The sequence below is a fragment of the Myotis davidii genome, unplaced genomic scaffold (genome assembly GCF_000327345.1).
Source record: "Myotis davidii unplaced genomic scaffold, ASM32734v1 scaffold389, whole genome shotgun sequence".
In the NCBI taxonomy this organism is placed as follows: Eukaryota; Metazoa; Chordata; class Mammalia; order Chiroptera; family Vespertilionidae; genus Myotis; species Myotis davidii.
In genome coordinates, this window is record NW_006299711.1 from 142351 (window position 1) to 157311 (window position 14961).

Sequence of the window (14961 nt, forward strand, 5' to 3'; positions counted from 1 at the left end):
GTTGGAGTGATGGTCAATTTGCATATTACCTCTTTATTATATAGGATTCTCAGACTTCACTTTTTAATGAGGAAAGAACTTTAAGTTTGGGTGTCATCTCATCATTGTACTAAAAGAGCTGATGGTGGGGGAGGACAGATGACCTCCCTTAGGACCAAGTGGAGACACTTTGACCTCACAATGTCACTGCTATATCTTGCCACAGAAAGAAGCCTCCAAATTTACCAAGATATATGCACCAGGAAGACTAAGTGGCACTCATGTAATGCTGAAAAGGCAGTGAAAAGACAAATAATTATCAACTGGAGGCCAGGTGCATGAAATTCGTGCAGAGGTAGGGTCCCTAGGCCTGGCTGACAATCAGGGCCTATTGGGGCCTGCTTTCCCTCGGCTGCTGACGGCTGGCCAGGGCCTTCCTTCTTTTTGCGCCACCCCCTGGTGGTCAATGTATGTCATAACAAGAGGTCAAATTCCCAGTCAGTCGAACTCCCGAGGGGATAATTTGCATATTAGCCTTTTATTATATAGGACTAGAGGCCCAATGCACGAAATTCATGCAAGAGTAGGCCTTCTTTCCCCTAGCTGCCAGCACCAGCTTCTCTCTGGCACCTGGGACCTCGGCTTCCCTTCAGCCACAGGCAGGTACGTGGAGCCCAGGCTTCCCTTGCAGCCGCGGCTTTCTTCAGAAGGACATCTGGTCTAATTAGCATATTACACTTTTATTATTATAGATAATAGCTTATGGACTACTGGAATTCAACTGCTTAATATATAGATCTTAGGTAGCTTAACATATACTTAAAGGAAACTACATTGGTGCTAATAAAAAAATATCAAAACAGTGTATACAGTAGGAAAACTGGGTTTTACTAAATATTGCAATGTACTAGCATAAAATTAAGGTTTTTTCACATGTGAACTTTTGTTTAAAAAAAGGAAAGATCTAAAATAATTACTGTTAAGTTCCCACTATGCAATCCTCCCAGCTCCCTCCTATCCCCATGAACACCCATCACTCACTTCTGAGACTACTAGAAGCTCATCCCAGATGGGGTGGAGGAGACTTGTTCCATTTTTTGCTGCTCCTGAGAGAGGGTGGGCCCAGTACTGAAGGAAGGCATGGGCACTTGGGTGGGAAATGCATTCTGAGTCTTGTTGGGGGTGACATCCCCCACAAACAATTCATCATTTAGGATACATAGGCTGGAGGAAAAATGGACTTTCAGACAACTGATGGACAGACAATCCCACACCCTCAACAATGATCCTGCTTCCACTACCACTCAGCAACCAGATTCCTCCCATACCCACCTGTATCTGCTCTCCAGATACCTTGCCTGGTAGCTCTGCCACTCCCACTGAACCTACCCTTGGAGAGATTGTCAACAAGCTTCACTAGATTTGTACCCCTAACCCCATTGCATTTACTCTATATAATAGCTCAAGGGAGAGGGTAGTCTAATCCCATTTTCAGAGGAAGACAGGGTCAGAGAGAGGTAATGCAAATTCACTAAGAAATAAGTCTAGTGAGTTTTGGGGTCATGAACAGAACCTGAAAGAAACCTGAAACATTTTCGGTGTTCTAACTCCAGAGCTCATACTCTTGACCCCCATGGAGGACTGTTCCTTAGATATACCTTTTAGCTTCCCACAATACTGAGAAAGCCCCAAGGTCATGTACTGCCACACTCCCACAGCCCTGAGCCCAGGCTGGGCTGCATGTTCCCACCCAGAGCACAGTACTCACCTGGAATTGTTAGCAGGGGTAGCAATGCAGGTCCGGGTGAAGGCACACACAGAATCCTGAGACTGTCCTTCCCCTTCAAAAACAAACATCAACACCCACCTTGGAGTCGCAAATGCTTTATACTCTCAGACAGTGTTCCCCAGGCAGCATGGGACTCCATACTCATGTCCAAGGGGACAACTGTTCACTGGGAGTCTGGGCATCTGGAATGGGGATGGCAACAACAGGAGCAATCTTCTCCCATTGACAAAGACCTGACTATATGGCAGACCCTGGAACAACCGTTTCCGTTCATTTGATTCATTTTTTGCAGCTACCCAAGAGGTGAGTATTATTAGCTGCATTTGGTTAGGTAAAAGGCCCATGTTCTCACAATCAGGATCTGGAATGACAGCCATCAAACCCCACACCTGTGTACCCAAAGCCCCAGCTGTATGGGGCTGACAGACATGGACACAGGTCAGACCAGAATGGTTTGGGGACAGACTGGAGGCCAAACACACACAAGACAGTAATAAAAGGGAAGGGATCTGGGAAGCTGGGAGAGTTCTGAGAGGGAGTCCAGCCAGGGGAAGGTATCAGTGGGGCATGTGGGGAGGACATTCCACACACTCACCTTCCTTGAATACCCCATGGACACGAAAGAAGAACAGGCTTTCCTGAAAGGGAGGAGTGCAGTTGCTCAGCCAGCCACGAGTTTGACATGCTTGATCTACACCTGTTACCCACCTGTGTCTTTCTGGGCCTACCTGGGGGAGGAAGAGGATGCTCTCTGACTGGAACCATATGTGCACGATAAAGGAGTTGAGGTCATGCTGAGTTTTGGGCAACACACAGAGGGTGCTCACAATGTCGTATTTTGTATGTCTCAGCAGCCGAAAAGGCACGTCTGTGAGGGAAGGACAGCAGAGGTCAGGGTTGCCACTCCCTGGGGCCTATGACTGACCCTTCATGCCCCCTTTCCCTGCCCAATCTTCCCCATCCCACACGCACTGGAGTTCTGGAAGTTCTTCATATACTCATTATCCCTGAGGTACTCAAACAAGCGGCTTCTAGGAGAAAAAGAAGAATAGGATGTGGAGATCTGGCCAGTAGGGGTGTTTCCATGAGCAGACTGGTTTCTGCTGGGGAGACATCCCCCCCCCCTCCACCAGAAAAAGAGTTTGAGCTTTGATACTCACGGGGCTGGGTTGTTTGGAATGTAGGGAATAGTCAGAGAGAAGCAGGCCTCATCGTGATAAGCACTGAGGAGACTCCATCTGTCTCCAAAGTCATAGATCAAGTAATATCTGTGAGGGGACAATGAAGACAGTCTACCTCTATGGACTGGACCTCAAGAGTGACTTGAAAATTCTTAGGGCAAACCTGTGCTTGAGTGGACTGGACTGTCCTAGCCCTACACATTCCTGGTGGTTTCTGGGGTACTTACTGATGCAGAAAATGCAGGACTTGATACTTCAGACCATCAGATCCTTTATAGCTTTCCTGGAATCAAAGATATTTGAGACCATGTGGCTGATAAAGCCTCCCTTACAATAGCCCAAATTTTGATCTTTCTTTCTCACCTTTACGGGCTTTAATAAGTAGTGGCTGTCAATGTCAATGTCAATTGGTGGATATAAATCATGTCCATCCTGGAGAAGGGAAGATAAGTTAGCAGTACAGACCAAGGAGGTGGTCTTGGGTGATTAAAAGAAAGGATGTGGCCAGGAGATGGTGAAGGTTGGAGGTCAAGAGTGAAAGAGCCTGCCCAGTTGGCATGGCTCAGTGGTTGAGAGTCAACCTACGAACCAGGTGGTCACAGTTCGATTCTTGTTCGGTGCATATGCCCGGTTTCCAGCTTGATCCCCAGTGTGGGGTGTGCAGGAGGCAGCCGATCAATGATTCTCTCTCATCACTGATGTTTCTATCTCTCTCTTCCTCTCCTTTCCTCTCTGAGAAAAATAATAATATATTTTTAAAAGAGTGAAAGAGCTATGGGCAAGATTCCAATGGGTGTCTGCATCATAAGGTCCTGGAAGTCTCTATTGTTTTATGCAACTTGTGTATGTGTGTTTTTGTGTGCTGTTTCTCTTTCTTTCCCTCCCTCCTTTCTTTTACTGACTCTCCTTTCCTCTCTCTGTGTGTATACATTTTCACAGAGACCATATTCATGTATTTTTCAAAAGTCTATGTCCCCCAAGTGGTAATGGTCTGGTGCAAACATGTAATACAGAGAAGATAGAAAGGGCTTGAGGGCAGGTGTGGAGGTCATTAATAGCAAGAGAAATGATGAATGTAGGCACTTACCAAGCGTAACAACTTGGGGAAACATTTCCTGATGGCGCTGTCCAAATCCAAAAATAGAAAGAAGTGGTTCATAGTTTGGGTTAGAATGCTTCCATTTACTAAAAACACTGATGGCATGAACAGAGACAGGTGTTCTGCCTACCCAGCAACTCCCTTTGCTCTCATCAGTCTCTGATTTCAAAGCTTCTTGGACCACTTCCCTGTTGAGCACTAACCATATACCATATGGAATCTCTGAAACACACAGTCTCTTCACCTCTCTCCACACCTTCATATTCATATTACTTCTCTTACTTCTTCCCTTCCTCACCTTTCCCCTCTCTCTCTTCCTCCCTATTTTCCTGGTTACTCCTTCTCCAGTGCCACAAGACATAGCATTTGGATCCCAGGCTCCAGGGCTTCTTCCCCCTCCCTGCCTCCTTTCCCTTCCTCTAGGCCACCACTTATGGCTCCAGAGAGAAGAGGGAAAGTGATGGGGGCTCAAGTTTCTGCTACCTCACTGGGGGTCAAGTATCTGCCAGGAAAAGACATGCCCCAGAGAAGGCCCAGGACTCTGGGGTAGGGAGGGAAGTGAGGGAGGGAAAAGGAAGGAGATGAAGACAGAAGGAGAGTGAAGATAGGAGCGGAGATTGGAAAGAAACAGAAGAATAGAGACAAAGGAGATAGAAAAAGAAAAGTAAAGGGAAGAGAAAGAAGCTCTGCCCTGGCAGTGGAGGTGGGGCCAGGAAAGAAGAGAGAAGAGAGGGGACATGGTTCCTCTGCGGCAGTCCTTTCCTTCATCTGCCCCTGGATGTCCCTGGGTCTCCAGGTAGGAATGGAAAACATGCACCTGTTGGCCTCAGGGCCATGGGATGTTGGTAAAGCCTTTGTCACCTGTTAATCTGAACTGGGCATGGGAAACGCACCACCCATGGGATCAGGAGACCTTCCCCAGATGGAGTAAGGATCAGTCCCCAGTTGAGCACAGGGTCAAGGGTCTGTGGCCCTCTCTTATAGTTACCACCTACCCTCCTCATGGCCCCTGTGCACCTATGTCTGTCTTAGTTGGTTCCTTTTTTGAGGAATCCTACCTGTTTAAGGTTACTCAGGGGTCCTCTGAAGGACCAGACAGGTGATGTGATATGTTGAGGGAGGGCCAGTGACACTGACAGGGCTGTCCTTCTGTCTCCTCAACCCCCTCTTCCCTCTGCCTTCCATTGCTGCAAGAGGCCCTCTGCTCACTGCCTGTGGCTCACTTATGGCCCCCAATTCAGGAAACCCTGACTTCTACCAAGGATGGCCCCTCCTTGATATTGTACTAAAGGAATGCATGTCATGATGACAGCCACCTGAGGCCTGGGCCTTTGGCATGGGGCAGGAAAGTCCCCACATTCACCTGGGATTCTAGTGGAGATCCTTGACATGCAAGGGAAAGGAAGTTCTTCCCCAAATAGTTAGGGATACTCTGTATCCTCTCAGAAGCAGGAAGGACTGTCTCATATGCGCCTGTGGTGGAGGATGTTTCTCACCCCAGATCAGCAATATCTGCCTGGAGGCTCAACACTCCTAGACCTGGTGAGTGGGCAGCCCTGTATCCTGGAGCACATTCTTGGTGGGCAAGCTGGAGAAAACTAGATGCAGAGTCAGGAGCCAGACCCCAGACCATGAGAACCAGTGAGCAGGTCAGAGGAAGGGTAGAAGACCTCTAAGCACAGGTGAGGGATACAGAGAAGAGAAGGTAGGGTTTCTACTCCTACCAAAGAACCAGGGCTGCCACCATCTGTGACATGGCACTGTCAGAGGTAGTTTATGCTCCCAAGAGTCAAAGAACCCCAGGAATGATGAAAGGGGCTCACACTGACCTTATGTAAGTAGACTGGTCTAGAAAGGTGCCGCACAAAGGGTTATCTTCCAGCCACAGCTCTTCCAGTTTCAGGCCTTTGATTTTGCACAACTCCCAGGTAGAGTTAAGCTGAGAAATATGGGGGGGGGGGGAACGACTGAAAAATAGTCCAAGGGAAAAGGGACATCTGAGCCCCTGAACCCACAGCCCACTCCCTTCCCCACAGGTACCTTCCCTTACCTCTTGTTATCACTCTGATAACCACTATCACCTACTCTCAACCCAACGTTGATCTGCCTCTCTTCTCACCTCATTTTTGGAAAGGTCCAAAATCTTGACTGTGGGTGCCACCTGTGCAATATCAGACAGGCCATCCAGTTGGTACAGTCTGTTGTTGTGTAAGTTCAGGGACAACAGCTTTGGGGAAGAAGAGGTAGAGTGATGCTTACTATCTAGGACCTCAGAGACAAATCTGTCCTCTGTCCCATCTGTTCCACCCCCTATCATACCAGCACTGGGTCTAGGGCCTCACCTCAGGGAAATTCTTTTTGCATCATATCGTTTGTACATGGTCAGCTACAGAGGGAGATGGAGAGAGAACTCTGAGGCTGTGGTGGTGATAGGGAAATCGGGGCTGGAGGAGGAATAGGGGAGGATCTGAGGGCGAACATGTACTGTTGAGTCTGCATTACCGTTAGCTGTTCAATTATTTCTGGCTCCAACTTATCCCGCACAGAGTAGGGTACAGCAGAAGTATTGACAAAGATAGCTATCTGCAGGAAGAAGATTGGTTAGCACCACAAATCCTTGTCCTACAGAAAGTGACCAGCTCTGCCTGTCTTCCTGCACAGGGACTAAGGACAGATAAAGACCTTGACACATACCTTTTGGTTCTCCTCATCATAAATCTTGTTGCTGACATCCTTCAATGCAGAGGCAGTGTGAGCATCCTGGACAAAGAACCGGGCCTTGTTTTGCACATGGTGAAACTATAGGGATTGAAGCAACAACCATAGTGTTAGAAGCCAAAGGCCCTAGCTGAACTGGGTTTCTCCCCCTATGCTGTGTCCCCCTCATCTGGCTTCACCATCCTCTTACGTCCACTGGAGTGAAGGGGACACTGCAATGGCTCTGGATTGAACCCATTAGCCATGTCCGGTCATACTTTCTTCCATAGGGAACCTAAGGGCGAAAAGGGCATGGAGACAAAAGGGACAACATGAAAGAAGGCTGGAGAACAGACCCAACACAATGTTTTTTTTCCTACCTTCTACTGAGCGTTAGGGCTTTTAAAGAAGGGGCCCTGGCATGATTTCTTATGTTTGTGCAAAATATGTAGTTCTTAAGTCCATTATGTCTCCATTTATTTTTTAAAGTATACTTTTATTGATTTCAGAGAGAAAGGGAGAGAGTAACAGAAACACTAATGATGAGAATCACTGACTGGCTGCCTCCTGCATGCCCCACATTGGGGACCGAGCCCACAACTGAGGCATGTGCCCTGACCCAAATCAAACCACGACTTCTTGGTTCAGAGGTCGATGCTCAACCACTGAGCACATGGGCTGGGCTATTATCTCTCCATTTGAAGCTCTCCTCCCCATAAACAACTTAAGGTGTTAAGACATTTTCTTCCTTTTATAAAGTTCCAGGAGATCCTGTCTAGGACACTGCTTGCCCCTCTGAGAAGTTTTCCAGAGACTCGAGCCCCCATCTCCCATATCCAGCTTGAGTCAAACTGAGATATCTAGTGTGGACTTGCTCCATTTCCTTGACAGTAATCCCACCTTTCCTTTTAGACAGCCCTCTCTGTTTATCATATAGTCAGTCTGTTTCCTTATATTGCTTCTCTGAGTTTGCCCTTAAATGGTTAAGTAATAAAGAGGACAAATTGTAAACTGTTCCCAGAAAAGTACCGAGCGTCTCTACGTGAGACCAACACAGTCCACCTGACCTTTCTCTTCTGCACATGTCATACATTTTTTTCAGGACACTCACTGTGACCTTGAACCAACTCCCCAGGGTTTGATCTTGTATGTTCTCCTTTTCACTCCTGAGATGTGTTCCATTACTGCAGAGAATAACACGCAGACAGTCTCTTCTATACCACTGCACTCTCCTCCTGCCCTGTCTTCTATAGGGAGTGCTGCTGGGGGGAAGAAAAGGGTGGCCATGAATGCTAAGAAAGTCTTCTATGCATCCTTCATCTCTGGCACCAGGACTACAATTAGGATTGCTCAACCATGATTTCACTTCTAACATTCTTCAGTTTTCCAATGAGAGAAGAAAAGGAAAACCATGGACAGTGAAATAGTTGCATAGTCCTATGGGATGCTACATGCAAACCAGGCTGCCTGGTCACTTACTGTCTGTTTTGGTACCTCTGGACTCTCCTTATCTCCATGTTTTCATCATCCTTCAGGAGGTCTGGAGGCTGACGCTCATATCCACCATATTGATAATGACCGGTCCTGTCTCCAAAATTACCTAGCAAAGAACTCCAACCTTTCTCACTTCCTTGAGGTGAAGCCCAACTACCATCATCATTGACTTCTGAAATAAGGAACAAAAATACAAGTTTGGAGACATATTTGTGCCCACTTACCATGTACCATGTCTTAGGCTAACACCATGACAGGGCAACTAAGTGCCAACCTGCCCTAAGAGACCAATCCCACAAACCTCAGATAGGAAACACCTCTGCCCGTCCAAATAGGAGAGCCTTATCTGACAGATGGTGTTATCAGAGAAGTGGTTCAGGATGAGGAAGGAGGAGCAAGAGCAGGAAGAGAAGGAGATAGGGGAGGAAAAGGAGGTAACTGTTGAACCTTTTTAAAAAATGGAGCAGGATTTATAAAGAACAGAGGTGTATACATTCATGGGTTAGACTGGACACCAACCATACATCAGGAAGGCTGTGCTTCCTTTGCCAGTGTAGTACAAGCTTTAATATCAAGTGGAACCAAGGGGCCAGCCTCCTAAACTGTCTTCCTCCATTGTGCCTTGCCCCCAACAATATTCTATTTGAAATACCCAGGGTGAGCTTTCTCTTTGCCCAGTCTGAAATGTCTTTGAGTTCAGGAGACAGCTCTTCCAATCTCAGCTTTTCTGTAACAAGGGTCTGAACAACAAACTAGTTACTGATCTCTAATTTGCTCCCTCTATGGTCAGAGAACATGCTCTGTGTAATTTCAATTCTTTTTAAACTTGTGGGGGTTTTCTTTGATGGCACAGGAGATGGCCTGTCTTGTTGAATATCATATAGACACTTGAAAAATACTTTACTCTGCTGTTGTTAGGAAAAGTGTTCTATTTGTCACGTAGATCCTGTTAGTTCATTGTGTTACTAAGATCTATATGCTGATTTTCTAACAGTTCTATCACTTGCTGAGAGGGGGGTTTTGAAGCCCAACTATCATTATGGACTTGGCTATTTCTCTTTTCAGCCCCATCAGTTTTTGCTTCATATACTTTTTGACCCTGTTGTTTGGTGCATTCATTTTTAGGTCCATTATGTTTCCCTGATGGATTGCTTTTTTTAAAAATATATATATTTTATTGGTTTTTTACAGGGAGGAAGGGAGATAGTTAGAAACATCGATGAGAGAGAAACACCGATCAGCTGCCTCCTGCACATCTCCTACTGGGGATGTGCCTGCAACCAACGTACATAGTACATGCCCTTGACCGGAATCGAACCTGGGACCTTTCAGTCCGCAGGCTGACGCTCTATCCACTGAGCCAAACCGGTTTCGGCTGGATTGCTCCTTTTATCATTGTGTGATGCGCCTCTTTAATAAGTTTCTTATAAATTTTCTACTTTATTGGAGATTGTAGCCACAGGTATGCTTATTAAGTGTCTTGGTTATATTGCACTCTGTATTCATTCCTAAGTTGTATTTATATTCACCCCTGCCCCCCAAAACACTCCTGCCAACATATGTAATTCAACATGTGGAAGGATTTGGCAGTATTTTTGGCATCTATAGAATAAGGTGGTATCGACTGTCTCTCTCATATGTGGATTCACTAAGGGTATTTTATTTTTATCATATTCAACTGAAACTGACAACACTGGTGGTTTTGGGGGACAGGAAGATTATGGGAATTATACTGTTAGAAACCAGCTTCGTTTGGGTTCTCATATTTAATATTCTCTAGGTTTGTGTTGTACATTTTGTACATTAATTACTCCATATTGTATCAGTGCAACTTATAAGTAAAAATCCATTCATTGCTGATAGTTCCAACCAGACCTCATGTGAATTCCTCTGGGGCGTCATTGCTGTCACTGTGTGGCCCACTGTCAGGACAATCCTATAACTCACAGCCTTTAAGATGTTCCATGTGTGGCACTGGAAGTGAAATTGAGATATTCTGATCTCTTATATCCTTGCTCATTTTTTTAAAAAAAGTTCTAATTTATTTTTTAAAGAGAGAGGGAGAGAAAGAAAAAGATGGATATGAGAGATAAACATCAACTGGTACCCTCTCATATGCACCCAAACTGGGGATCAGACTTGCAACTAAGGTATGTCTCTTGAATGGGAATCAAACCCATAAACTTTTGGTATATGGGATGACACTCCAACCAAATGAGCCACCTGGCTAGGAAACACATTGTGATGGTTTTTTATTGTTGACACATTATAATTTTTATTTGCATATCTCTGTGGGGCACAGCTATAGGACTGACATGTTGGCAAAGTCACAAACAATTCCCAGCTTAGAAGGCACAGTCCTCTTAGCATAATTAGGCTTGCTCCCTAGATCTTATCTGGGAAGCTAATGGGCTGAAGGAGGTGCAGCAAGTGCTGCCAAAACAAGTGAAACTCAGAAGAAGTTAATGGGCTGAGGGGTAGGGGGTACAGCAAGTGCTGCCAAAACAAGTGAAACTCACAAGAACAGTGTAACTATGGTAACCACTACCTTGATTACCTCTGGATCTCTCTCTGTGGCCTCAGCCAGGCACACAGAGAATAACATCTGAAAGCTTTCTCTGTGTTCTTCATTCTTTGCTGACTTCATCCACACCTTTGGGAACCCCTGGCCCGCTGGGGCTGGACCCCGGCATATCTCTTAGTGATGTTTCCTTCTATTCCTTGCTTGTGGAGTTGTTTAATATTATGGAAGGGTGTTGTTGAATCATGTCAAATGTTAACAGCTGACAACAGCACCTTCTTCCATACACCCATCTGTTTTCTTTCTCATTTTCCAGGGGACTTGTAAAAATGAATATAAATAGCACCTATTCTTCCCTTGTTAAACACCAGATATTGTGCTAAGTGCATGACCTAGTAAAGCTAAGAACTTATGAGTCTTATTGAGTCACAGGTATTTCTCCAGGGGTTTTCAGTGTAGTTGCATATATTAACTCAATTCTTGCAATTACCTCATGACTTAGAGACTGTTACTATCCTCCATTTAAGGAAGAAAAATGTATGTGAGTCACCGTGAAGTCAAAGATAGCTGATCCGGACCATAGAATTTATCAATAGAATTCAAACATTGACCAAGTTCACCTCAAATCCTATGCCCAGAACCAATAATGTGTGACTCTGTGTTAGGGCTGAAGTGAGCCCTGGGACTCACTCAAAAGCTATTAGGCAGCGATGGGTACAGTGTCCGGGACCAAGATGCCCTGAGCTCCAGCCATCTGTTGAAGAGACACATCATTGCACACTGTTCCTTTGTATTGTCTCTCTTTTCTCAGACTCCGTGGGAACTGTTTCTAACATGTGTGAGGCGGTATATCATTGTAGTTCTAACTTGCATTTTCCTAATAGCTAGTGAGGCTGAATATCTTTTCATGTATCTGTTGGCCATTTGTATGTCTTCTTGGAAGAGTTGTCTGTTCAGGTCCTCTGCCCATTTTTTTAAAATTTTTTTAAAAATATATTTTATTGATTTTTTACAGAGAGGAAGGGAGAGAGATAGAGAGTTAGAAATATCGATGAGAGAAAACATCGATCAGCTGCCTCCTGCACATCTCCCACTGGGAATGTGCCCGCAACCAAGGTACATGCCCTTGACCGGAATCGAACCTGGGACCTTTCAGTTTGCAGGCCGACGCTCTATCCACTGAGCCAAACCGGTTTTGGCCTCTGCCCATTTTTTAATTGGATTGTTTGCTTGTTTAGTGTTGAGTTATGAGTTCTTTATATATTTTTCTATATTAACCCCTTGTTGGAGCTGTAATTTGCAAATATCATCTACCATTCATTTGGTTGCCTTTTTGTTCTGTTGTTGGTTTCTTTTGCTATGCAGAGCTTATTTTTTAAAATATATTTTTATTGATTTCAGAGAGGAAGGGAGGAGAGAGATGGAAACATTGTGCTGGGCTGCATATCTGGCACTTCGGCCAGACGGGTCATGCTGTGCTGTCTGTTCCTAAAACACATAGATAGGAACGTACTGACATCAGGCCAGGCCTTGAAATATGGTCTCTCATGGCCCCTTCCCAGGGGGGGGGGGGCAGAATCTGAAAGACACATTTTTCTTTGGGCCTCCACAAAATTTAATAATAAAATGTAACTCTTGCAGTCAGCACTGCAGTTTAGCTTCTGCTTCAGCAGGGTGCTGTAACTGTAGTCAGCTGGCCTGCTTAATAAAAGGCTCTTAAACTTAAATTCTGAGTCGGTGGTCTATCTCGCTGAGTGAACCCATAACACATCTATGATGAGAGAATCACTTCTCCTGTACACCGCACACTGAGGATTGAGCCCGCAACCCAGGCATGGGCACTGACAGGGAATAGAACCGTGACCTCCTGGTTCATAGGTTGATGCTCAACCACTGAGCCACGCTGGCCAGACTGGTCTCATTTTCTTTTCGTACATCAAAGGCATCCTTCTCGTTTTTGCCATTACTTCCCTTGCCTTTGAGGTCAAATTCAGCACTGAAATGTCAAAGGTATTTTTTTATATTTAATTTATTTATTGGTTAAGGTATTACAAATGTGTCCTCATCCTCCCATTAACCCCCAACCCGTGCTTACATACAAGTCATTTGGTTGATCTCTTCCCCTTACCCCCACCCTCCCCTACTTTCCCTCTGGGGATTGATAGTCTGATCGCTGTTTCTCTGTCTTTGGATCTGTCCCTGTTCATCAGTCTATGTTGTTCTCTATATTCCACAAATGAGTGAGATCATGTGGTATTAATCTTTCTCTGACTGGCTTATTTCACTTAACATAATGCTCTCCAGTTCCATCCATGCTGTTGCAAATGGCAAGAGTTCCTTTGCTCACTTTCCAGTCAGTATTGTTTGGGGGCTCTAGCAATTCCATAAGCTTAGATCAGGGACTGGAAAACTATGGCCCATGGGTCAAATCTGGCCTGTGGCATGTTTTTTCTGGAACCTTTAAGATAAGGATGGTTTTTACATATTTCAATTGCTGAAAAATCAAAAGAATATTTTTTGACAAGTGAAAATGATTTTAATTTCAGATGTCAGCATCCATACATAAAGATTTACTGCATACTGTTTCAATTGTGGCTTTTACTCTACAATAGAAGAGTTTAAAAGTTACAACAGTCCTGGCCGGTTTGGCTCAGTGGATAGAGATGTTTCTAACTCTCTATCCTTCTCCCTTCCTCTCTGTAAAAAAAAAAAAAAAGTCAATAAAATATATTTTTAAAAAATAAAATAAAATAAAAGTTACAACAGAGACTCAATGACCCATACAGCCTCAAATATTTATGATCTGGCCCTTTCCAAAAGAAATTTGTTTAGCTCTGGCTTAGAGTGTCCTTAGAGCAAGTGCACAGTAACTCTGATAAATGGCTAGAGGTCCCTTTGGCAAAGCTCAGGAAGATTTACTGTAGATAGTTGTGACTTCATTGTAGGGCCTTTACTAAGTAGTCTATTCATTCACGGTTTCCTAGGTCAGGTGTGGGAACTGAGTAAAGGACCATCATTCTCCATCAAGATGGCTCAAGTCCCTAGATCTAGAGTTTATATATATTTTATTTTCTTATATCTTATAATTATATTTTATTTATCTTTACACTGATCAAATGCATCTTTTGAGAATGTTAAGATTTTTCAAGATCCAAGAGATATGTTGATCAATAAGTCACCTTCAAGGGTGGCTATAGCTCAAACCATTGTCACTACTCTTCCATCCTTGCTGCCCTTTATGGTAAACAGCATTCACCTAGACCTAGAAGGTTAAGTGCTTTTACTTGGCCTGTGAATCCAGGATTCCAACATCACCACTGAAATAAGGCATCCATATCAATGGCAGCATCTCCCATCCATCTGAGGCCTGCATAAGTCAGTCACTTCAGAATACTTCAAAGTCAATACGTTCCCCAATGCTGTAGGGAAGGGCGTATTCTCTGAGTCCCTAACAACAGCTACTTGGTCCATCCAAAATTGAGTTCAAAGGCATTTCAATTAAAGATTGTTCTACCTCTGCCTGCCATGGAATATCAATATTTCATCCTCTAAAGTCAACTGGGTCCTTAGGATCTTTAGATCTGCCTAGGTCAGATAACCTATCCCAGATCCCACTTCCTTTGGGGTCTTTTGCTTGCAACCAATTTTGTTGTCAAGCACTTTGTTAATCACCCTTCCCATTTGCTTATGATAGAGCTTATTCTAGCTATTTCATAAAAATAAGACATCCTTAATAAAATATAAATACATAGTATACAACAACTCTTTGAGGGCTAGATAAGCAGGTTTGGATATTGTACAACCCAAGGAGGCCAAAGCACGCTATGTAACTGTTATTGCTAAAACACACCTGCTGCCTTCCTGCTATCTGACATGTATGACACTGAATTCTAGAAACCGTGCTATGGCTGTCCCATAAATACCAGAAGCCTCTCCCATCATACATAGCTGAGCCTGCATGTGGCTCCTACATTATTCAGTTCCTACTCCAAGTCTCACTGTGGTGCATATGTTTCATACACAGAGATCTGTTTGAGACCCGATGCAAGGTATTTCAGTACACATGCACACAAGCATCACACACTTCCTCTCTCTCTCTCTCTCTCTCTACACACACACACACACACACACACACACAATGGGTTGGCAAAAGCAGGTTTACATATGTAAGTACACAAAACAGAGTTCATTCTTGCATTAT

General features: G+C 44.5%; 1 protein-coding gene across 1 annotated transcript in view; it reads right to left on the bottom strand.

Annotated features, from left to right (window-relative positions):
- Window positions 1-1031: 1031 nt before the first annotated feature.
- Window positions 1032-14961, bottom strand: part of LOC102771494 (nuclear RNA export factor 2-like) — a 41287-nt gene continuing 27357 nt past the window's right edge. Inside the window, 17 exon segments of the mRNA XM_015571798.1 lie at window positions 1032-1203; window positions 1748-1820; window positions 2364-2406; window positions 2497-2636; window positions 2741-2796; window positions 2929-3036; window positions 3177-3232; window positions 3313-3381; window positions 4037-4073; window positions 5878-5987; window positions 6168-6275; window positions 6391-6502; window positions 6504-6631; window positions 6743-6847; window positions 6957-7040; window positions 7857-7929; window positions 8225-8411. Coding sequence (XP_015427284.1) covers window positions 1032-1203; window positions 1748-1820; window positions 2364-2406; window positions 2497-2636; window positions 2741-2796; window positions 2929-3036; window positions 3177-3232; window positions 3313-3381; window positions 4037-4073; window positions 5878-5987; window positions 6168-6275; window positions 6391-6502; window positions 6504-6631; window positions 6743-6847; window positions 6957-7040; window positions 7857-7929; window positions 8225-8411 — 1661 coding nt within the window.